Below are 24147 nucleotides of genomic sequence, written 5' to 3'. Positions count from 1 at the left end.
TTGTATGACTCTTTAGTACCAATTTGATTTACAACGGCTATTTGAATTTTATAACTTATGCAGCATTTTCCTTCCAACCTCAAAGAACAGGGCGCTCTCAAGCCTTCGTCAAACAGAACGCGTACTTACCGCGCGTCAGAGCGCTAAACTAACGCCGCGCTATGACGCGCGCTAATTACGCGTTCTGTTTGACGAAGCCTTCAATCTATCAGTTAAAAAAATTAACTTCATTCTATTCCTCCGTTTCCACGATGACCTGGAGCTCGACCCCGTCAGTAAGTATCTACAGTCGGCATCGCTGCGCCACTTTGAGAAGACGGCACGACATGAGAACCCTCTTGTCGTGGCCGCTGGAAACTACATACCCGATCCTGTAGACCGAATGGTAAACCGTCGACGTCGCCCAAAGCACGTCATCACGGATCCTCCTGATCCATTAACGGTGCTTTTAGGCCATACAAGCACCGGTCACCGTCCTCGTCGAACCCGTCGCTTGCGACGAAGGGCTCGACGAGCGAATTAACCCAGACACAGCCCACTGAGTTTCTCGCCGGATCTTCTCAGTGGGTCGCGCTTCCGACCCGGTGGTAGATTCTGCGAAGCACTGCTCTTGCTAGGGCGGTGTTAGCAACTCTCCGGTTTGAGCCCCGTGAGCTCACCTACACAAGCTAGGGTAAGCTGAAATAGCCTCTCAAGGCTATCAGCATAGGTAGGGGAAAAAAAAATCCTCCGTTTGCTTTTTATTATATTCATACTGCTAAATAGTCTCAAAATCGGCATTAGAATGAGATAGTATTAGGAGACTAATTGCAAAATTGCTAATTCTTTAAATCTGGGCTCTCCTTGAGTTAACACATGATTTTCGAATCTGTACCTCAAATAACATTTATTGTCTACAAAATCTTTAAATAATTTACTAGTGGTAGGACCTCTTGTGAGTCCGCACGGGTAGGTACCACCACCCCGCCTATTTCTACCGTGAAGCAGTAATGCGTTTCGGTTTGAAGGGTGGGGTAGCCGTTGTAACTATACTGAGACCTTAGAACTTGTATCTCAAGGTGGGTGGCGCATTTACGTTGTAGAGGTCTATGGGCTCCGGTAACCACTTAACACCAGGTGGGCTGTGAGCTCGTCCACCCATCTAAGCTATAAAAATTAAATTGAATATTTTATGTCAAAAAATATCTACTTTCTGGGTAGGCAATATTAGTTTGGCAATCACACAGTGTATCAATCTTTGTCAATTTGTCAATAAATTCGAGATTTCTGAATTAATCTATGTAAATTGTGCTAGTGGTTGAGTTTCGTACCTCACCACTGAGTGAAGCAACAAAAGACACTAGAAAAAACCACTAGCCACTAATATCCGAATTTGTCCGCTACAAAGGGAGTCTAAACCGCCAGATCTAGTGGAAATTCCACTCAGTTGGCAACACAGCTACCACTACTGCTGCTTACTTCCGCGTTATTGAGAAATTGCAGCATTGAACATCATAGTAAGGCTATATTACCACAATAATTTACGTGGGTACATACAAGACCATTGTGATCGTGTCCAAAAAAAATATGTTAATATAAAAAAGTAATTAAAAATAATATAAAAATAAAACTACATTCATTTTAGTACTTTTTTATAAATACCAAAATTTCAGCACAGATAATAAACCAGTGTTGTGAACTTATAATTTTAAACATTTTAAGAAAAAAAACAATTAAGTGTATGTTAAACGCATACAATACAAAAGCGTGCAAACATCAACATGAGTGTTAAACATATTATACCAGTTTCCTCACGATAATTTCATAATCTTCCAACATCGCGGGTAGCGTACTTAACCACTTACAACTATGTGACCTTACATACTGACACTCGAGCTTGAGTTTAGTACAAAATCAGACTTTTAACATTCTACAGCTCACGAGGACTATATCATGTCACAATGTAAGATAAATACGACTATAAAAACTAAACAAATACTACTTCTGTTAAATATAATTTTATACTATTATTGTAGTTACGTAAATTCAGTTTATGGGATGTACTGAATATATTTTATTCCTTTAAGTTAAACTACTTCAATTAAATACAGTCCGTCCCATAAATCTGCAGATACAAACAATATATGTAATGCCAAAACTAAACAGTGTATAGATTCTTGGTCGCAGAACTATGCTTAACCATCGTGTCTCTGTGTACTTGGAAACCAATCTTGCCGTGTATCCCTAGCTGTTCTTTCAGTTTTTTCCCAATTTCAATAGTCGCATGCTGCTTCATTGCATCAGCTGTCCAAATAGCTGTTGAAACAAATATTAACAAATTGAAATGTTTAATTTAGAGAAGTTAAAGTTACTAAAAATAGTGCACTATGCAGGAAGAGATGAAATAGTAATGTTATTTTCTACTTCACCACAACCAGATTATTTGTCCACCAACATTATTTGTTTGCTAAGATATCACAAATGACTCTTGATCAAGTACAATCATTTTATATAAACAATTATTTTATGGCATTATTGTTTCATGAATATACTCTGGAAAACATCCTTGTGTCATGCAAGGGTATTTAAAATTGTGTTTTTAAAACTGAATTCTGTGCATAAAACATTATTTACATTGTTACATGTTATTATGTCAGGAATCCCCGGCAGTGCAAATATCCATACCCCGTTCTGATGAAATATAGCATAAGGAGATAAGTATGTGATAAGATAAATGATAAATCATTTAAGATAATACACATTTAATTTTGACTAATTTTCACTAAGATGACCTCGAAGACTCTCATAAACTCTCATTATTGTAATTGTATAAAAGCCTACAACAAAGAGACATGAGACAAATTCAGATGAATTGTATCTTTCAGTCTGTATATTTTTTTATTTACTCTTTTATTTACATAATGTTTTAATCATTATTAATCTAAACAAATTAAACTAATACATATTGTAATGATATTGTAATGATAAACTGTTTCCTTTGCTATTTCAGTATTGTACATACTCATAGATAATAAGGTAATTATAAGCACTACTGCATATATAATTAGAGAACACAGTACAGCAGATAGTTTTATTTATTTACTAGCTGACCCGGCAAACATTTTTTTGCCTTATATAAGATTTCTAGGGAATTTCTAGTGTAGAAAAAAAAACTAACTTATTGTAAGTGTGTAAGGATGTGATAAATGAGTGAAAGAGGTATGTAGTGCTGTGAACGATGAGGGAATATATAATAAAAATAATACAACCTCATTCAACCACATAATACCTCATTATAACAAAAAAAATTGTCCAAATAAAAAAAAATATGTTAGGGGTGGACAACCCTAATCACTTAGGGGTATGAAAAATAGATAGTAGCCGATTCTCAGGCTTACTGAATATGCATAAAAAATTTCATGAGAATCAGTCAAGCGGTTTCAGAGGAGTATGGGAACGAACATTGTGACACGAGAATTTTATATATTAGATATTTGTGCATAGTATGAGTATGCATAGTACAATTTGAATTCATAAATCACTATAGATAATTTTATAATGTAAGTTGTGCATTTAGTTTTTACTAATTATGTTTGTTTAAGATATGCTCTAATAGTGTTTGGCTCGTTTTCCAACATGACATTGGCTAATGTCATTACCTATTATTCATATTAACATGAACACAAACAACAAAACCCTCTAGATTATACATAGAACTCAGAATATTATGTAATTTCACTAAGAAAATGAAGATTTTTATTTTGAAACTTACCAATTTTATCTACTTTTGGTCTGACATTAACAACAGCACCACAAATCTCATCTGAATTCTCGAAATTTTCACCAATTAAAAGAAGAACCTGAAAATTAAATACAATATCTTCAATTTAAATGCATCTCACACACATCTCTGGTTCCTTGTTGTAGGTGCTTACTGGTCACATCCTTCCACACATCCACATTACTTCAAACAAAGATCAACAGAACATAGAGCCAAGCATACAGCTTGTAGGTAATGAGATAGGAGATGATCCTTCATCTCCTTCCTACAATACAGTTTCTATCTGGGATTTGACTGGGCAGCCTTAACTATTTGAGGCTTGATTTGTGGTTTCTTAGAAACCAATGATCTTAAATAAGCTACAACATCTTATTAAATGTTTATAAACATGGGATAGTGCAATCAAGCTAATATTCACTCACAAACATGTGCTCAGAAAAACTTGTCATATTTTTAGAAAATCTTTTCCTTTCATTATGTCAAACTTGATACTCAAAAAAGAAGTATTCTAAAAGGGTATATAATAAAAAAGTTTAACATACCACATCCAACCAGAACCTATCTAAATCAGTAAAGCGTTGTTTTTTCTCAAGACTGATAAGCCATCTTCCTCCCATCTTGTTAGCATCATCTTCCCACATAGGACGAATCCCTTGCTTGAATACTGCATAGTCATGACCTTGGCGAAGTTCTGACGGTAGCTTAATATGATGGTACAATCTGTAATGTGCAATAACAGTTTTGCTTAAATAAAAACTTACTAATTACTAAATTGACTACTCAGAGTAATTTTTGGCATTTTATTATTATAATGGAATGAATCTATTGAATGAATGAATGAATACATGTTGACAAAAATAGAAACCATGTTTAGCGCAGGGGGCTACTACAGACACATTGTATCTGCCATTTGACATCTATCAGTAAGCAATGAGTAGTCACTGGTCATAAGTCACTCATTATTTTCGATGTATTTCTTAAAAGTTTTTTGTGCAAAAACCCCTCAATGCTTTTTAGAACATTCTTGATGTATTGGTGCACGAAAGGGAAATATGCTGTGGACATATGGCATCCATCACTCCATTCTACATGTTAAATACATTATTATTTTAGAAAATATAACAAGTAATCCAATGAACAGATTAAATCGACCACTAATCAAATTAATTATAATAGATACGTAGTAATTAGCTCTATAAGAAAGTGTTCTAGTTTAATCTTGAGCAAAATTAATTCTGTTTAGGTTCAGGTTCCATCAGAATTTACTTTCTCATCTAGATTGCAAAAGTATAGAAGTTGCATGAATGTACTTCTAAAATGTATGAAATGACATTTATAATTTACTTCCGTAACCGGCATTTTCCTTTACCTCCAAAAGTCTTCAACTGTGTCGAATGTAGTCAACTCAATAAGATTCTCCTCCCATGTTTTGTTTCGGTCATTGTCGTAAAACCAGAGACTCCACTGGTTTTGTAACGGGTGCTTGATCAAAAATTCAGGGGGCACCTCTGCGTTACTGTTGGTTTTCGTTTCAGTGGTAGTAGACCCCTTAAAAACACAGGTCATTTTTATTAGTGAACCTAACCTAAAAAAAATATTGTTATTTTCGTAGAAGTCGTTTAACGACTTAATCGGGAATATTTTTACACAGAAAACCACTCGAGCGAGGTAAAGTTATAATTTATACTTGAAAACTAGACAGTTATGCTAACAAATGTAACAGTGAAAGTTAACGAAGCCACATCAGCAAATTGCGGCAAAATTATAGGTTTTACGATTGTATAACCGGCAAAACGAGGTAGAAAATTGCTTTGTTTTCTTAATAAATACATCTACCCACCTCTACTTCTTCTGTAGTATTTCCAGCCATATCTTGAGAGGATAACGATGCAAATTTCCTACAAAAAGGAGCGACAGAGTCAACGGGGTTGCCAAATCAGAAATCGCGTAAATTATTTATTATTTTATAAAGTGGATGTGCGCTAATCATGGTCTAGATTTATTTAAAGGGTGTCATTTTTTTGTCTACCTATGTTGGTGATCTCATGGGATTATACCAGCTTCACGAAGCGAGTAGGCGAGTTCACGGGGCTAAGCCTGGCGAATTTGCTAACACTAGCCCTATTAAGAACAGTGCTTCGCAGTATCTACCACCAGATCGGAAACACGACCCACTGAGAAGATTCGGCGAGAAACTCAGTGGGCTGATTAACTCAGGGTTAATTTGCTCGCCGAACCCTTCGTCGCATTCGAGAGGAGTGACGAGAATGGTCACCAGTACTGGGGGGTGCCTAAAAGCACCGATAGTGGATCGCGAGGATCCGAAATGACGTGTTTTGGGCAAATGGAAAATATTAAATCACGGCATTTCCATCATCACCTTATAAACACAGGCCTTTTCCGAAGTTGGCTACAGTGACCAGTCGAGCAGATCTCGTGACCTTCATCAGGTCGGTCCTTCGAACCGTTGTGAAAGGTTTACCCACAATGCGCCTTACAGCGTGCGATTGCCATTCGAAAACTTTTGAGCAGAGTAGCCACCTGTCTTACCAGCAATATACCAAAGCATAGCTGTGAAAAGTTGTTTCGCTGCTGACCTCTATTTAGAACTAGCTAATAGAAATCATCGTATGATATCCTTATCTATGCACAACCTTTTTTTTTAAAGGGATTTTATGACCTGGTAACTAAGACCATTAAGTCAAGTCTTATTTTAATTTATTTTCTTATGTTTATGAAAAATGATAATATGGAGTCAAATGAAATGAAATGAAAATGAAACGAAATTAGATGAAATATAACCTCAGTAAAATGGTGGTCATTTACTGAGACTTTTTCAGTGGACTTTTTGGAGGATCCCGAGAAGCTACGTTCAGCGGCTTTGTTTCATTTTCCCACATTTGTGCACTTTCTCAGATACTAAACAGTTAATAAACCACCGTTATTACACATTTACACCTGAAGAAACACTAAATAGACAAAATAAAACAAATCACACAACTTCACTTCTCGAGTTCCCGCCAAAAAGGCATGCACAACCCTATGCGAGCACAGACCGGAAATAAATTCATAATAAAATTGTAATTTGTAATTCACAATTCACCAAAGTGTATAATCTATGCAATTCACATTATTGATCGGTTTCAAAACTCCGTGTGCGTCGTCTGGCTTGCCGGCTTATTCGACGGTTAATAATTAGATTAAACAGTAACAAAACAAAATTTAATACATCACTGTAAAATGTCAGTTCACAATATCTTATTGGATTTCTCGATTGAAGCGGCCCGTCTGGAAGATGAAAACGGCCAAAAAGATATCTTTGGACAATTGGAAACTCTATTAAAAGAATATATACCAAATTTGATCCTAGCCACCGACATAAAATTGGAAGATGGTTCATTGAAATTATTAACCGGTAATAAAGGAACGACTGTATCCGTTAGGATGTTTGACCGAGGTTTCATTACTTTAAATATTGAATTTTACAAGGGCGGAAATGAGGAGTCCGTGATCGATCACAAGGTGAGAATTATATCGATTGAATGTATTGAGTGCTATTATTTTGGCACATTATATTATTATTGTAAAGTCTGCGAAACTTGGTAGAAAAAATAAGAAGTACTAAAAATAGTTTAACCATTTTATCATATGATATTTTCTATGCCTTGTCAAAAATACTAAGATTTTAATTTAAAAAAAATTAAGCATTAACTGAAGGACCAATTTTTTTAAGGACTACCTTCATTGCATAAAAATTTGCAAGCCTTCAAAGTCGTAATACTATCTTGCTTATTTTAATGTAGAGGACAGTTATTAATTTAATGCAAGTTATAACTTGAGGTATACCTCTACCGGGCAACTTATTTGCAATTAACTCATTCAAAGAATCCTGAAAACAATAAAAATATAATCTGCAATTTTGTTCACAGACTGTCAAAGAACTTGAAAGCAAAATTAAAAAATATATTTCTAGTATAAAGTCACAAACATATATTCCACTAAAGAGATGTTTGTTTGGTAGATATTATCCTAGTTCAGGTATGTATATGGCACTAATTTTCTATTGATTAATTTCAGGTCGTTCATAATTTTTGATACCTCCTACTCTTTCATTTGTAGCAGTGCATGCAAGCTCTCAATTTCTAAAAAAATTAAATATTATGTTCCTTAAATAACCCTCCTTAAAAATCTAACAAAGGTACTATGAGTACATAACGAGAAAATCTTTAGTTCCTCCTGATAACTTCAAAGCCCACCTGGTATTAATCAATAACCTTGGTATGAGGTTCAATTTTACTTGAAAACTGCTATCTTACTGGATAACTGCTTTAGACCATAATACACAATTGCTTCTCAATAGGAAAATGGTACCACCTCACAACAGGCCAGAGTCTAGTGCTCAGATTTAAAGTTAGGTAGAAATAAGGAAGGAAAAGACAAAATATCACCACCACAGAAAGACGATGAAGAAGCCTTATAGCATAACTTTAAATGGCACATAAATATTTTTTTTATCTTATGAATTTTAAATCTATAGATGGACGTCTCCTGGAATATGATATTGATGAAGTTGTATTTGATCAAGAATCTCCATTCCAAAGAGTTCAAATTGTTCATTCTAAGTCATTAGGAAACATGTTAGTGCTGGATGATTTACAAAGTAAGTGTAATTGACTTTTTAAAATGGTGTACAGTCAAATTTTTGCATTAGTAAAATTGATTAATCTCTGTAAAGTGATTAGATTGCTTTGCTTAAAACAACTGTCTGGTTTATTTAAAAGTGACCCCATAAAAAATTGGCCAGTGGTTTTTTTTAATGGACTTGTAGGAAATTCTGGTGTCACACAAGTTAACTTAAAAAAGTCCAGACGAAAACAACAACTAAAATATGATAAATATTTATAGATGTAAACTTATTCCCAAAAATAAAATGGAAAAGTGGCTTTAGTGGGAACCCACTCCTATATTTATTGTTTCTTAAACTGCTAGACAAAATCAAGATTGTGGGAAGGACCAAATCAAATGAAATTACAGGATAGTTTCTAAAAAATAAATTTAAATACAATTCCAATCTCAATATGATAATCATCCCATCATAATCAAAATCCATACTAAATTCCCATATATTGATTTCTCCATAAATTTTGTATTCTTCTGTTTATATTTTTTTTATTTTTATTTTCTTTTCTTGTTTTGTACAAATATATTTGCTAACTCATTTTTACGAACAGTCATTGGACTGCTGGGGACTTGTTGTCAATAACTTGATAAAATCTCAAAAAATGATTCCCCTAGCTTGGTCCTTATTTAGTTTTGTTCTCAACCCTTCTCATAATTGAATCCACCCTTGATATTGCGTAATATTGGGGCATGATTTGTCTCTCACCGAAATGAATAATTAAATAGATTAAATTGAATTAATTAATTAAATTTTAAAATGCCATAGTGTGTTAAAAAAGTTTACACTTTTATTTATTTATAGATATCTCAGAAGCTGATCTAATTTACACTGAAACTTTGATGCAGAGAAACAAGGAGAATTATGAAGGAAAGGAAATTGTCATACTCGGTAAGTTTGGAATACATAATCTATATGGCTGATCTGTGATGGTGAAGGACACCTTACCGATTTACTCCACAGATAAAATAAATCAAGGGTTTGAATCTACGACGTGGACAGCAATTTCGCAAATGACTACCGGTTATACAGTTTAGTAAATTGCTTTACAACGAGCAATCTCTCTCGGGAACTTGTCAGTCCCAATCAACATTCATAACTGCAGAAGTGATTTCCTTTTGTTGATTCTCACTGGCAATCTGATTCTCAACTTTTTTTTCCCTGCCTAATCTGGTGGTCTAGAGAGACCATGTCAGCGTCACTGGGCTAGTAGGTGAGCTCACGGGGCTCAAACCTGACGATGTTGCTAACACGAACCCTAGCAAGAGCCGTGCTTCGCAGAGGTTCTCAACGATTATTGAATTGTGTAAAAGCGCTGCCGCCGCTCGTGTTGAAATATAAAGTCTAAGTACATTGCTTAAGTATAACTGTTCTTCAAATGTGAATGGCAAATTTATTTCTTAACTAGCGACCCGCCCTCGCTTCGCTTCGGAAACATTAAATTTTATTGTTGACTAGCGACCCGGCCTCGCTTCGCTTCGGAAACATTAAATTTGATTATCGATAGCTGAGTCCCGCGTTGTTATATCCCGTCGTACCGCGGGTGATGCCGCGGGGCGAAGCTAGTCTAAAAAAAGCCTAAGTTACTCCTTATATCATCAGCTACCTGTCAGTGAAAGTCTCGTCAAAATCGGTCCAACCGTTCCAGAGATTAGCCGGAACAAACAGATAGACAGACAAAATTATATTTTGGTACATGTACTGTGGTATACATACTTACGCATTTAGTAAAAAGTGGTTATTTTATTATTACAAACAGACACTCCAATTTTATTTATTTGTATAGATTTCATGAAATCGCAAGGAAAACTGACTATCCGAATCTTTCTCTTAACCATGTAAATAAATGTAGGTATATTTGCTACCTGGCTATCTGCTGTCTACATAATGTAACTAGCTACGCCCGCGGCTTCGCCCGCAAAAAATATAACTTTACATTAAAACATAAAAGCTATTAAGACATAAGACGATTCAGAAAGCTAACATCGTAAGATAAGTTTAGGTGAACATTAAAGCGTATTATTTTTATAAACATTATTATATAATTATACATTTATGTTTTCGTTTATATATATTATGTATAAATTTCATATCAATTCGACCTAGGGTTCAAAAGATAAAAATCACTGCTAGCCCAGCGCTACTAACCTAACTATGTTTGTCTAAGTGGTCATATCGCCCTTTCTTAGTATGCAAAATTTGATATCTATTTGACTAACAGTTCTCGAGTTTTAAGTGAATATATTATTATATGAGGCCATCAGCACAAAAGTGACCTAACCCCGATTTTTTTATAATCAAGCCTATATGACGTATATTGGAATTTATTTAAAATATAATAAATTTTGATGCAAAACCGGCCTATCCAAGTTTCACCCATAGATAACAGATAACTTTGTAAACATAATTTTTGCACGTATTATTTTTTTGCCTACTCAAATTCAAATTCATGAAAATTCAAACCTATTTACCTCCATACTATCTATGGTAAGTTTAGGCCACTTTGGCGCTGACGGCCTCATATATACACATACATTATCTTTTTCTACATATAGATAGATGATTACAAACTCTTTTAATATAATCTATGTAGGATTGGTAAGAACGGAACGTATGAAAAGAGTGTGGAACGGAGCGTTAAGATGTGAGTGAGAGAAAACGGAAAGAAAGAGAAGAGAATGACAGATGGAATGACAGAGAATTGGAAGATGGCGAAGACGGTTGAAAAATGAGTAAGACGTAATAAAATTAGTGTTAATTATTAATTACTATTATAATAGAAGATTTTGGAATAGTGTAACTTTTATTTTATGCGCTGCGATCCTTATTCTACATTTTGGGGGCTCGTCCGGGATATAAACAAATATTCATCCGAGATAAATGACAAATATTCGTCCGGGATATAAACAAATATTCATCCGAGATAAATGACAAATATTCGTTCGGGATCGACACCATAAAATTTTCAAAATTTTAACGAAAAAACGTGGCAAGAAGAAAAGACGAAAATACGACGACGACGAATAAACGACTATTATTAATAAGAAGACGAATTAAAAAACGTATGAAGATTTAAGAGAGAATATTTGAAGACGAATCACGCTCACGTTGTTAAAAAACAAAAAAAACGGTGACAATTATTTCAAGATGTCGGAGAGTCAAGGAACTTTTACATTTACGGAAAACAAAGACGCAATTTTCAACTTAATTGATATGACTAAGTTCAGTGGCGAAGATCACACTTACACCTCGACGAAATGGGCGCAGGATCTAGAAGACAACGCCGAAATATTTGGATGGTCGCCTCAACAACTACTTATCATAGCACGTAGATCTTTATCAGGAACAGCACAGTTATGGTTAAAGACGGAGAAGGTTCATAAAAGTTATGAAGAACTCAAGGCAGCCGTGCTCAAAGAATTTCCTGACGTGATGAACAGCAAAGAGATGCATGAGCTCATGACGGCACGCAAGAAACATAAAGACGAGTCATATTATCAATATATGCTAATTATGAAGGAGATGGGAAAACGAGCGAGATTCCCAGATTACGTTGCCATTCAGTACATCATAGACGGCATTACAGACCTGGAGATGAATAAAGCAATTTTGTACGGTGCGGTTACTTATCCGGTGCTGAAAGAAAAGTTGTTGTTGTACGAAAGGATCAAGGAGAAATCTGCCAAACAGAATGCCGAACTACATATTAAACGAACTGCAACGGCTTCGGTTAGAGATTCCATGTCAAGAAACAATCAGTATTGTTACACTTGTGGAGAAAAAGATCATCGAGCTAGTGCATGCCGAAATGGAATGAAGTGTTTCAGGTGCAATGAATTCGGCCATATTAGTTACAAGTGCACCAATTCTAACACAGGAAGTACCGAAAGTTCGAGTTACACGAAAACGTCGGTAAAACAGCTGCCGAGAGCTGTCAGATCAGCCAATCAACGGGTTCAAATGCATCCATTGATAAAACAGTCCGATGTAGCACCGAAAAAAGAATCGGTTATGTTCGGAGCGACTTCGTCGGAAAATCGGAGCGAAGCATGCGGCCATGAAGAAATTTGCAAGATGAAGGATGACAGCTGTTATGACAACGACGTCATGCAGGTTGTAAACAAACAACGTGACCAGCAACATAGCCAAAATAAACTATTAAAATCTGTGAAAATAGGTGATAGATTAATAAGTGCATTAATAGATACGGGTAGCGACGTGAATTTGATGACGGAAGATCTGTGGAAAGAGTTAAACTTGCCGTGTAACGATGATAACATGATTTTATCTGGACTAGGACTCTATAAAATAAGGTCGTATGGGAAAATCTTTGCATGTATAGTTATTGGTGATCAGTGCTATCCCAATGTAATTTTTCATGTAGTACCGAATAAGTCAATGCCTTATAGATTAATTATAGGACAAGAATTTCTACAAAATGTTGTGATGTTAGTACGTGAAGGTGTTGTACTATTTTTTAAGAAAGGTGATGAATGTTTGTCGTGTATAAATTGTGTGACTGAGGTTGATGCTAGTGAACATAGTAGCAATCCCGATTTAAAGACGAAAGTAACGCGAATTGATGAGTATAAGCCGATACAGACGAAAGAAGCTCTTATTAAGATGAAGATAATGTTAAAAGATGATGTACCAATAGCTCAGCGACCTCGAAGAATGTCACTTATTGGAACAAAGACAAGACGTAAAAAAGATGTGAATATGATTGATGTTTTGGAACAAGAAATTAATGATGGATATGATGAAAATAGAGATAATTTAAGACAGAAGGCCAAGCAACAGATTAAGAAGATACAAGAAGAAAATAGTATAACATTTAATGATAAAGGAAAACGTAGTTCAACTTATGAGTTGGATGATTTAGTAGTCATTAAGAGAACTCAGTTCGACCCAGGGCTTAAACGAAAGCATTTAGGACCTTACAAGATTATTAAAGTTAAAAGATATGTTAAGTATGATGTCGAGAAACTGTATAATAATACACAAGGGCCAAAGAGGACTTCCAGCTCTGCAGACAATATGAAGAAATGGCCAGATAAGGATGAATGATTGTTTGTGTGTGTGCTTGGATATATAACTGTTGTATCTATAATACTACTCACGTATCCTCACAAATTTTAGGCTATGTTGTTAAAACATATTTTGTTATTCAGAGCATAATTTTTATTTGTGTAAAAAGTAAGACTGTCAGATTCAGAACTATTTTATTTTTTAATGTTGTATGGAGGAGCCATATCTGAGGGCAGATATGAGAGCAGGATGGCCGAATGTAGGATTGGTAAGAACGGAACGTATGAAAAGAGTGTGGAACGGAGCGTTAAGATGTGAGTGAGAGAAAACGGAAAGAAAGAGAAGAGAATGACAGATGGAATGACAGAGAATTGGAAGATGGCGAAGACGGTTGAAAAATGAGTAAGACGTAATAAAATTAGTGTTAATTATTAATTACTATTATAATAGAAGATTTTGGAATAGTGTAACTTTTATTTTATGCGCTGCGATCCCTTTTCTACATCTATAATATAATTTTGGTTAAATTTAATTAATACCAGTCGAACCCGGCTTCAAATACCATTATCCTATCTGTTCCCCTAGATGTCGTAAAAGACTAAGGGAATCATGGGAAAATGGGCACAAGCGATCTCTGAGTTTTAAAGCAACGCATTGCGATTGCGCACTTGCATATTATTATACTGGCGATAGAACTTATTGTAAGCCCGCACGGATAGTAACAACAACCTGTCTATTTCAGCCGCGAAGTAGTCTTGCGTTACTAGGCATTACCCTTACGCAATACCATTAGCCAACTGAGTATCTCGTGGGATCTGCTCAGTGGGTCGCGATTCCGATCCGGTGGTAGATTTAGCGAAGCACTGCTTTTGCTAGGGTCAGTGTTAGCAATTCTCTCAGTTTAAGCGAGTGGGCTTACCGGTCTGCAAGTAGTTTGAATAGTGTCTTAAGCTACCAACGATTAGGTAAAAAAAATCAATAGCCACGTTCAATAATTTAATTCAATAGAATTTAAGAACCCGCTCGATTAAAGTCTCGTCGCTTCATTTATAACCAACCAATTGATGGTTATAAATTAGCACAATTGAAATTTGAAACGGATAATGGCCTTCAATTGTATCCAATTGAACGGAAGCCACTTTGCTAAATTATTTTCGCGTTATATGTACAGAGCAACGCTTTATTACGGCCGTTTTGTTGGTAACTTGTTCTAACTTTCTAAATATTCTCTTAAACTTAGTTGAGTTTGAATCGAATTACTTTCAGTTCCAGATTTCGTGTTAACTTTTTGTATAGTGATAGATAGCGTCGACCGTTGAAATAGGTTCATATTATTAATTTACATACGCTGGGTATTTTGCATGCAAAAATAATATTTTCTTGTTTTTTTTTTATTGCTTAGATGTGTGGACGAGCTCACAGCCCACCTGGTGTTAAGTGGTTACTGGAACCCATAGACATCTACAACGTAAATGCGCCACACACCTTGAGATATAAGTTCTAAGGTCTCAGTATAGTTACAACGGCTGCCCCACCCTTCAAACCGAAACGCATTACTGCTTCACGGCAGAAATAGGCGGGGCGGTGGTACCTACCCGTGCGGACTCACAAGAGGTCCTACCACCACCTACCTACCTACCTACCTACTTTGTTTGCTTGTGCGTTCTTCGTGCGCTTTGTACCAGACACTCATAAGTTGGAAGTCTAAGTCGACGAGTTCGACGAGGACGGTGACCGGTGCTTGAAGGGTCTAAAAGGAACGTCAGTGGATCCGGAGGATTCCTGAAGAGACATGTTTTTAGATTTTTTAGTCGGATATATAATTAGCGGCAGCCACGATAAGAGGGTTATCGTGTCACGCTGCTTTATCAACAAAGTAGCGTACTAACGCTTCCTTAAGATACTTACGTATCGGTTCTAGATTTAGGTTGTCGTGAAGAATAACATTCTTCAACGTGCCAAATATTCAATAGGTTTCTAAGCTGATAACGCTACATTAATGGATAGAGATAATTAAAAATAAACATGATTTTTTGGAAATTATTTGTGAACGTATAGAGGACAATCATACAAACACTCGTTTTTAGTCTTTTAACATTAACTTATACGAAATTAATTCTATAAACATATAATTCACATGTAACACATTATAGTAATACTGCTTTAATGGATTCGCCGATAGCAACAGTACATACTGATATCGTACATTGGAGAAAATAAATACTTTGGCGTCCAAAGTATCCAAAAGCTTTGAACTTTGCACAAAGTTCACATAAAAACATTTGGTACTTATGGAATCATCCATCCATACACCTGGAATCGCCTTATCGTGAAGATGAAGACTTTGAAATCAATATGCTAATTTGTTATTTTTCCGTTTCAACTTTAGATCTTTTTTTATGTGTAGTCCGGTGCATGAACACACGGTCCACTTGTTGTTAAATGGATGACTCCTTACTGGTGGTAGGTAGTCTTGTGAGCTCGCACGACAATGTACCACGACCCTGTCTATTTATACCATGAAGCAGTGATGCGTTTCGGTTTGAAGGATGAGGCACCCGTTGTACTGAAACTTGAAACATAAAAGCTATGTATCAAGATGGTTAGTGGCATTTACGTTGATTGATAGCTATAGGCTGTGGTAACCACTTAATACCAGGTCAGCTTCAAAGCTATTTTTCAAATAGCAAATTACAAATACAAAAACGGCTCAAGCTAAAAACACATTTTTAGATTGAAAATTTTACATGCGATGTTTTTTTTAATCATCGCACAAGCTGTCCATGAATACGTGTTAATTTAGAAAAATTTGTGTCTGTCTGATTTGAATCAGCCGTTGTGGTTGGATCATTCGACATGAGGACACGGGTCGCCTTTATTACGCAATTAGTATTAATTATTTGTTTATTAAGTTTTAATCGCGATGTATGAAGTGTGGCCGCATTTAATATTAAGTTAGCGGAATCGTCATGAACTTATTAAGATAAAGTTATTTGTTAATTTATTAATATATTTCTTTTATTACTGTATAAACTATTATATGTATGTATTTATGTAGGTATGTATATGTATATATATTGTGTATGTATTTTTAATTAATCTATACTTCTATACTAATACTAATATATAAATCTACAGTGGTTTTTACGGATGTTCCGTTATAACTACTGAACCAAGCATCCGATTGACTTGAAACTTGGTATCCATGTAGAAAATACATGTACTTAATGGATAGGCTATATTTATATGAGTGTTGGACCCCTAATAATAATGACAATAAATAATAATGTTAATTTTAAATTCCCAGCGAAGCGGGCGAGTACGGCTAGTTTAATATAAATCTCGTTGCACCTACCACTATTTACTCTGCACTTTGGTTGGCTGGTAGAGAATGCCTTAGACATTAAGTCCGCCAATGTAAACTTTACATGAAGTGTAATAAATAAATAAATAATATTTGAATGGAAATCATTTGATCTAAGTCTTCGCGGTTTTTGTTATTCTTAAAGAATAACAAGCCAGTTGTGATATATAAAAGAATGAATACGGCCCCCTTTTTAATACGCTTTTCTTAGCTTCAGACGTATGTATGTTAGTATGTAACGGAATCTTTGAACATGATTTCGACCCCCTTCAAAACGTCGGATTAACTCGAAATTTGGTATACTTATTAAGTACCAATGACAATACAATATTTAAAAAAAAATTGACAAAATTGAAATTCAACTAAAAAATTAAAAATAAATAATAGTTTAAAAAAACAAACAAAATACGCTTTTCTAGAAAATCCAACTATCATTGTATCATGGTGCATGGTATCAGTTGTTATAAATATTTTATGAACAGATATGAGTAGAAGGGTTATTTTGATAATATCCTGAAAAGCACCCCTATTTATAATTCAAATTTATTAAAATTTATTTTCTATTTTTTAGTTGTATTTTCTATAAAAGCGTATTTTGTTCGTTTTTTTTAAACAATTATTTTTGTGAATGATTTGTAATGTTCATCTGCGGCCGCAGGAGGGGGCGACGGCGCGCTGCTGTACGAGCTGCTAAAAGAGAAGCCGAAGTACGTGTGGATGTTGGAAATCGATGAACTAGTCATGAACGCCTGCAACAAGCACCTCAACTCCATCTGCGGCGACGTACTCGAGAAACGCAAGGGGCCTAACTATGAGGTAATCTATCACACTTTTTATTTATTTATTGCATATATGTATTTGTTTATTTTAAACCAGGATGAAAAGTTCGCTTTTAGTCCCTGGCACCCGGGACAAAAGCATCCGATTCTCTCCCGGTGAATTGTATAATAATAATAATAATTGTATAATGTACTGTATAAGCAAGTACCTAGGGAGAAAAGTTGGACATTCACGCCCGCGAATTTTTGTTCGCGGGTGAGTAATATACTATTACCCACCTTGGTGCGTTTATTTTATTGCGTTTATTATTTATTTATTTATAACTTTCTATACTTCACAGTATAAAGGCGGATTTAATGCCATAGGCATTCTCTGACACTACCTTAGGGGGATGCAGAGATGAACCTTGGTAGGTGTAGTGTTATAGTGATATTAGGTACTTAAACATATGTATATATAAAACACATAATATTTATAGATACAAATACTAGTACTTAAATAAATACATATACATAAATATATACATATAAAAAATATATAAATAAATAAATATCAATTATGGGTAAAGTATGGGTGGACGAGCTCACAGCCCACCTGGTGTTAAGTTGTTACCGGAGCCTATAGACATCTACAACATAAATTCACCCACCCACCTTGAGATATGAGTTCTAAGGTCTGAGTATAATTAGTTACAACGCCTGCCCTACCCTTCAAACCGAAATGCATTACTTCTTCACGGCAGAAATAGGCAGGGCGGTGGTACCTACCCGTGGGGACTCACAAGAGGTCCTACCATAAGTAAAAAATAGTACTTTAGAACAGGGGCTTCCCAAACTTATTTTGGCTACTGTCCACTTTTAGAATAAATTATTTTTAGCGCCCGCATTTTTTCACCTACTTAAAAACCACTATAGCGGAGCTCAGTCGGTGTCTCAGAGTCCTCCTAGATGAAATTACAAATCGCCTCCCAAACCTCTACATAACGCCCCGCATTTTTTTTTCTGGGTCTCTTACCGCCCCCCATGTGGTCTACAGCGCCTATTGTATAAAGTAGAAAAACCGACTTCTAATCCTAGAAGTATTACACTGATAGTTAAACTATGACTACAAAAATCCGTCATACCATTATTTTCTATTTTGTGCCATGCAATTAATTAAAATAGTGACTTATTTAACTAAATTCATGGAATTTCATAGTTTCTACTTATTACTATTATAATATACTAGCGACCCGCCCTCGCTTCGCTTCGGAAACTGTAATTTATTATTGATTTCTTTACTATTTAATGGATGTTATTATACATATAAACCTTCCTCTTCAATCACTCTATCTATTATAAAAACCACATCAAAATTCGTTGCTTAGTTTTAAACATTTAAGCATACATAGGTATATAGGGACAGAGAAAGCTACTTGTTTTATACCATGTAGTGATAAAATATATATTAATATAATATTTAATTTATTTATTAAAAAAATATAAATGTGCAAATATTAAAATCTTTGAACTTTATTCTAATACACAATAATTTGAAACCATTGTAACATTACTGTATTAACAATAAGACCACGATTGCAACACAATTTTAATATTTTCTTGCGATCATGTAAAAATCATCAATCATGTGATAAAAATATTTAAATACTAATCCACATTTTTTAGATTAGATAGTTTATAGATTGTACTAAGTTTGAGAGCTAACCTAAACTCAGAACACACTGAAGGACTTGTAACTGAACTGGTTGCAGATAATCGTCGCCGACTGCATGATCACCGTCAACAAGTTCATAAAGGAGGGCAAGAAAGTTGACTACATCTTCGGCGACCTCACCGACATTCCCATCTCCGACACCGTAGAGGGAGAAATTTGGGAATTCATGATCACCATCCTCAAAGCTTCCTTCAGAATATTACGGTCTTCTGGGAAGTTTATGACGCACGTAAGATACGAAAATATATTTATTCAACTGCGATAGTGACTGAAATAGACGAACGGACTCTGTGGGCCTGTCCACGTCACGCACCCATGTCGTGAATGCTAGCCAAGTTTGAAAAAAAAACTGATTGATTTGCAATTCATTAGATAAAATGTTATAAAAAAATCTTTTCAAAATACTCTCGCATAGAATTATAATACACTAGCCGTACTCGCCCGTTTCGCTGGGCATTTAAAATTGACATTATTATTTATTGTCATTATTATTCCAACACTCATATAAATATTAGCCTATCCATTAAGTACACGTATTTCCTACGTGGATACCAAGTTTCAAGTCAATCGGATGCTTGGTTCAGTAGTTATAACGGAACATCCGTAAAAACCACTGTAGATTTATATATTAGTATAGATTGCAATATATAATATATGCAATATAGATTTTGAAAGCTCTAAGACGAGCTCACAGCCGTCCGGTCGCTGACCGCCCCTCTGTGTACACAGCGCAACGAATGCGTCTTGAAACCTGTCTTGCGACATGGGGTCAAACCCTCAATTTAATTGTATCTCCCTACCCTTAATTTAAATGTATCTCCCTACTCTTCAAACCGGAATGCATGGACAAAATACATAGTATTAAGCCTTCGTCGTGAAACTTATTTTGTTTTGAGCGAATTCATATTCCGTACTTGGAACTGGGTTCGACGGTGCTTCTCCGGACGTTGCATGTCGTTAGGAACTTCTGCGACAGCGCCATAACTTATTATTATTATATTCATTTAAAATCAAATTTGCTTAGAAAATAGTTCTTATACAGCACAAATATCCGATCTTCCTACGACCAAGAAGGGCGGCCCTCAGCGACGTTCGTTTGCTGAACAATAATCCGTGTGCTTAGTGCGAGTTTTTTAACGTTCTCGATAGCGTAAAAGTTTACTCATATTTGTATGGAATGGGATCGTTTGCCTACGTTAGCCGCTGGGGGCGCTGTTCCAACTGCATACAATTTTGAGTTAACATTTACACTATGGGAAACGTTTAAAAAAACGCACTAAGTACACTGCACTGCAAGCATTTTTTTTTGTATGCATATAGATAACTGTATCAGTGATGTCAATTTCAATGTTCAAAGAAGCTCAGAAAAATCCAAATGTACTACATACATGAACAATATTAAATAATGAGCGTTGCTCTACAAAATCTACACTATATGGGAAACGTCACAAAAACGAAGTGTTCCAACTGCGTACAAAATTTAGTTAACTTTTACACTATCGAGAACATTAAAAATATTCTCACTAAGCACATTGAAGTAATGTTGTGTCGCGCAGGGGAACGGTGCGACATCCGGCGAGTCCTTGCAACTGTACGAACAAGAGTTATCCAAACTCGATCCTCCGGTCGCCTTCCAAAGGAGTATGGCGTTCGTGCCCTCGTTCTTCGAGGACTGGATCTTCTACCAAATCACTTTCAAGGACAAAGGAACTGGAGATGATTAACAAAACGCCAAATAATTGTTGTAGATTACAAATCTAAGTCAATTTTTTTTTTGTCAAAACTATTTTGTACTTAGTTCACAGATTGATTGTTGAATTAACGAAAAATGTACAGCTTGTTAATAAGCAGTAGTGTTAAATTAGGAATTTAGCATTAGAAATGTAATAAATATAATGTAGTTTTATATGACGAACGAATTTTGTATAAGAAATTTAGAAGTATCTATGGAGCTCTGTTTAATGTTTCATACCTCTAGTTCCTCTACCTCAAAAAACATTAGTATATTTAATTTAACTGCAATACAATTCAAAACAGAGGACTCCTTGAAAATATATATAAATGCTATTTAAAATTTATATGAAAATTCACAATGTAAAATTTATTAGAAGCATTGATGTTTAAAAAATATTCAATGTGTTACCATTACGTATGCAATACGAATTAGTTTTCTATATTAGATAAGGGATGTGGAAGATGTATAAAGCTGTGTATATACTAAGTTATGTACCCTCATAAGACTTTATACGTACTCTATTAGCATAATTGAATTATTTACTAACTGTGAAATTATAATTTTGAACGAACTAAAATTGTGTTTTACATCGACGTGCGCGACTTCGTCACACGCTAGCAATGCATTAATCTATATTTCCGAAAGCCCGTTCAAGTTGTATAATTAGTGTGTATAATTCAAGCTTATCAATTTTTTTTTCGTTTAATAAAAACTTCCCAAAAGAATTTATTTTTTATTATAGTAACCGGCAAACTTCTTGAGCAAATGACCTTGACTGCGCAGAACCGAATTTTAGATCACTTTGGTGGTGAGGGTGAGGCGCGACGGCAGGGGACATCGTATCGAGCGCGTTATTGGTAGATCAGTCGAACCTTGCGCCCCGCACCGCGCCCTCGTTCCGCTTGCTCCCAAAAGTACGCTTGCGTACAGTGAAAAGTCTATCGTTATTAATCGTTAAGTTATTTGTTATAATTATTTGTGGACTTTGTTGCCATTGCTATTTGTTGAGTGTTTGTTGATTTTTTTATAAAAAATACACTATGCCGCGACAAACTGGTATAGTCTTCAAAAGAAAGGGTAGAAAAATTGTGTACGACGTATATTGCTTCATTATAAAACAGGGGAAGAATGATATGGAAAAAGTAAAACAGACTTCGGAAGCAACAAAAACATCCGTGAGTACTGTTAGGCGCATTATTAACGAAGCTAAAGGCTCTGGCTTGCTCGCCGTGTTTCGGACTCCGGGTAAGAAAAGATCAGGGAAGAAGAAAGTTACCGGAATGGATAGTTTCGTTCAATCTGTAATAAAAAGATATAATCATAATAACTACATAACAAGCAGCGAAACTCTGTACCGTAGAAAGGCTTCGAAAAATTCAAAGAAGATATAAATTTTAATGGCTCGGTATGAAGTTTACGACGAATTATGAAAGAACTAGGCTTCAGATGGAAAAAAAAAACAGAAAATAATCTGAAGCTGGTAATTGAAAAAAGTTACATTCGATGACTACGAATCGAATATCTTCAAAAAATAATTAATTATAGACAAAAAAGTAGACCGACCCGACCGAGTTGTAAACTACACCGATGATCCCTGTCGACTCATCACGATGATAGCAACTCGGGTGATAAAAACAGTGATGATGATGGTCAAGATTATGATAACGAAAAAAAATTACAAATACCAGCTTCGCTTCAACTGAACCAAGACCTGGCAACAGCTCTAGTTTTGACTTAATAGAAGGAATATCTATTTTACCCCAAGATTAAATTATTACAATTATTAACCTATATTTTTTGTTGATGTTCTCATAAATATATAAATAAATACATATGTTGTATTTAATAATTTAATTGCATTATGACGCAGAGTAAATAATGTTTTGCACGTGAGTGTACAATGCGCAAACTTACCCCCACTACGTCAACAAATGCTCAAGAAGTTTGCCGGCTATTATAAATAGGTTAAGATTGTTATGTTAAAGATCTACCGCTTAAAGTTTTTTAAGGAAAACTAATATCGTAATCTATGATTTAAATCGGCCTTTCCCAAAGTGGGCGATAACGCCCCACTGTAGGTGCTTCAGGTCTAAAGAGGGCGATAAGAGACCCAGAAAAATAGTTTTGGGAGCCCCTGATGTAAATGATACACAATCGGCATTTTTTCAATGGCCTGTATAGGCTTTAGGAGATGGAAAAAGTGAAAAATTGCGCAGGAAATTCCAATTATATTTGACATATGGACCGAACATCAGATTCCTACCTGGTCTATTTACTGTTGCCATCGATGCCAATCAACGTTGCTCATGGACTTCGGCGACTTCAGGAGCACAACCTAGCCTCTGTCCACTGCTGAGGGCGCTCCCCTCAAACCTCGTTTCAAGGACATGCCATAGCGCTTATGAAATACTGTAGAGGGGAGCTCATCCCAGAGCCGGATGGTACGTGCCAAAACAGATCTATAAAGATAGTCTAAAAGGAGTATGCATAAATAAAAAATGATGTTTGGTTTCTGTTCTTATTTGTTTGTTTTATTGTTCTATGTTTGACTTATGTAAACAATTATTTGATGCTGATGAGATTTAGTACAGATATTAAGCACCTCAGAAAAGGTTTCGGTCACATTACGGTTATGAGGTTTATTGGGTGATGACGGAGGAGGTGGCGTGTGCGTTGGTTGTATGTTGCGTGTTGTCTTCCATAAACCTCATCTGAGCGGTCAATAAAACACTACGTATATAGTCGGATTTTTTATTAGACGAAGTCAACTGACGTTTACTGTGTTGTCAGTTTTTGATGAAATAAAAATAGTGTTGTGACAAAGTGAACGATTGAAAAAACTCCTGAATTAATGAAATTGCCTCGATTGTCTAGTGAATAGTTGGTGTGCCGAATTGCCGATATTGGGTACGGGGTTCGAATTTTAGGCGTGCTTTGTACATACCAACGAGTTTTCGACGAAATATTATGTTCCTATAGTATCTACCTGTACTGAACACCGAGTGTTTTAAACATTAAGAAAAAGATTGCGAGGAAGCTTGTAAGACGGTCCTATTTCCAATACATCATATAGTTGAAACTATAGATGT

The 24147-nt window shown here is 35.4% G+C and overlaps 3 protein-coding genes across 3 annotated transcripts; 2 read left to right on the top strand and 1 right to left on the bottom strand.

The window, feature by feature from the left end:
* Nucleotides 1–1618: 1618 nt before the first annotated feature.
* Nucleotides 1619–6340, bottom strand: LOC114240304 (eukaryotic translation initiation factor 4E). Its single transcript, XM_028170791.2, has 5 exons — nt 5601–6340; nt 5130–5308; nt 4303–4480; nt 3752–3839; nt 1619–2295 (listed from the first exon to the last, which is right to left on the bottom strand). Exons 1-5 carry the CDS (start codon nt 5628–5630, stop codon nt 2138–2140), a joined length of 633 nt encoding a protein of 210 aa, XP_028026592.1. The 5' UTR covers nt 5631–6340; the 3' UTR covers nt 1619–2137.
* A 472-nt stretch (nt 6341–6812) lies between these two features.
* Sms (spermine synthase) lies at nt 6813–21780 on the top strand. Its single transcript, XM_028172229.2, has 7 exons — nt 6813–7282; nt 7690–7798; nt 8298–8420; nt 9243–9329; nt 17489–17646; nt 19361–19552; nt 20880–21780. The coding sequence occupies exons 1-7, from the start codon at nt 7001–7003 to the stop codon at nt 21045–21047; spliced, it is 1119 nt and encodes a 372-aa protein (XP_028028030.2). The 5' UTR covers nt 6813–7000; the 3' UTR covers nt 21048–21780.
* Nucleotides 11500–13603, top strand: LOC149500286 (uncharacterized). The gene has a single exon (XM_089737172.1). It carries the CDS (start codon nt 11586–11588, stop codon nt 13503–13505), a length of 1920 nt encoding a protein of 639 aa, XP_089593298.1. The 5' UTR covers nt 11500–11585; the 3' UTR covers nt 13506–13603.
* Nucleotides 21781–24147: the final 2367 nt, after the last annotated feature.

This window comes from Bombyx mandarina, chromosome 22 (genome assembly GCF_030267445.1).
Source record: "Bombyx mandarina strain Sakado chromosome 22, ASM3026744v2".
Classification (NCBI taxonomy): Eukaryota; Metazoa; Arthropoda; class Insecta; order Lepidoptera; family Bombycidae; genus Bombyx; species Bombyx mandarina.
The sequence above is the reverse complement of the archived record's forward strand: the minus strand, read 5'-3'. Positions and strand labels throughout refer to the sequence as shown.

Bases quoted from the DNA above. Each gene is read 5' to 3' on its own strand.
- Sms (XM_028172229.2), top strand. From the start codon at position 7,001: ATGTCAGTTCACAATATCTTATTGGATTTCTCGATTGAAGCGGCCCGT. The intron at 8,421-9,242 runs GTAAGTGTAATT...ATTTATTTATAG, and splicing joins AGTGCTGGATGATTTACAAA to ATATCTCAGAAGCTGATCTA. The intron at 9,330-17,488 runs GTAAGTTTGGAA...CTGCGGCCGCAG, and splicing joins AAAGGAAATTGTCATACTCG to GAGGGGGCGACGGCGCGCTG.
- LOC149500286 (XM_089737172.1), top strand. From the start codon at position 11,586: ATGTCGGAGAGTCAAGGAACTTTTACATTTACGGAAAACAAAGACGCA.
- LOC114240304 (XM_028170791.2), bottom strand. From the start codon at position 5,630: ATGGCTGGAAATACTACAGAAGAAGTAGAG. The intron at 5,309-5,600 runs GTGGGTAGATGT...TGTGTTTTTAAG, and splicing joins ATACTACAGAAGAAGTAGAG to GGGTCTACTACCACTGAAAC. The intron at 3,840-4,302 runs GTATGTTAAACT...TTTAATTTTCAG, and splicing joins ATAGGTTCTGGTTGGATGTG to GTTCTTCTTTTAATTGGTGA.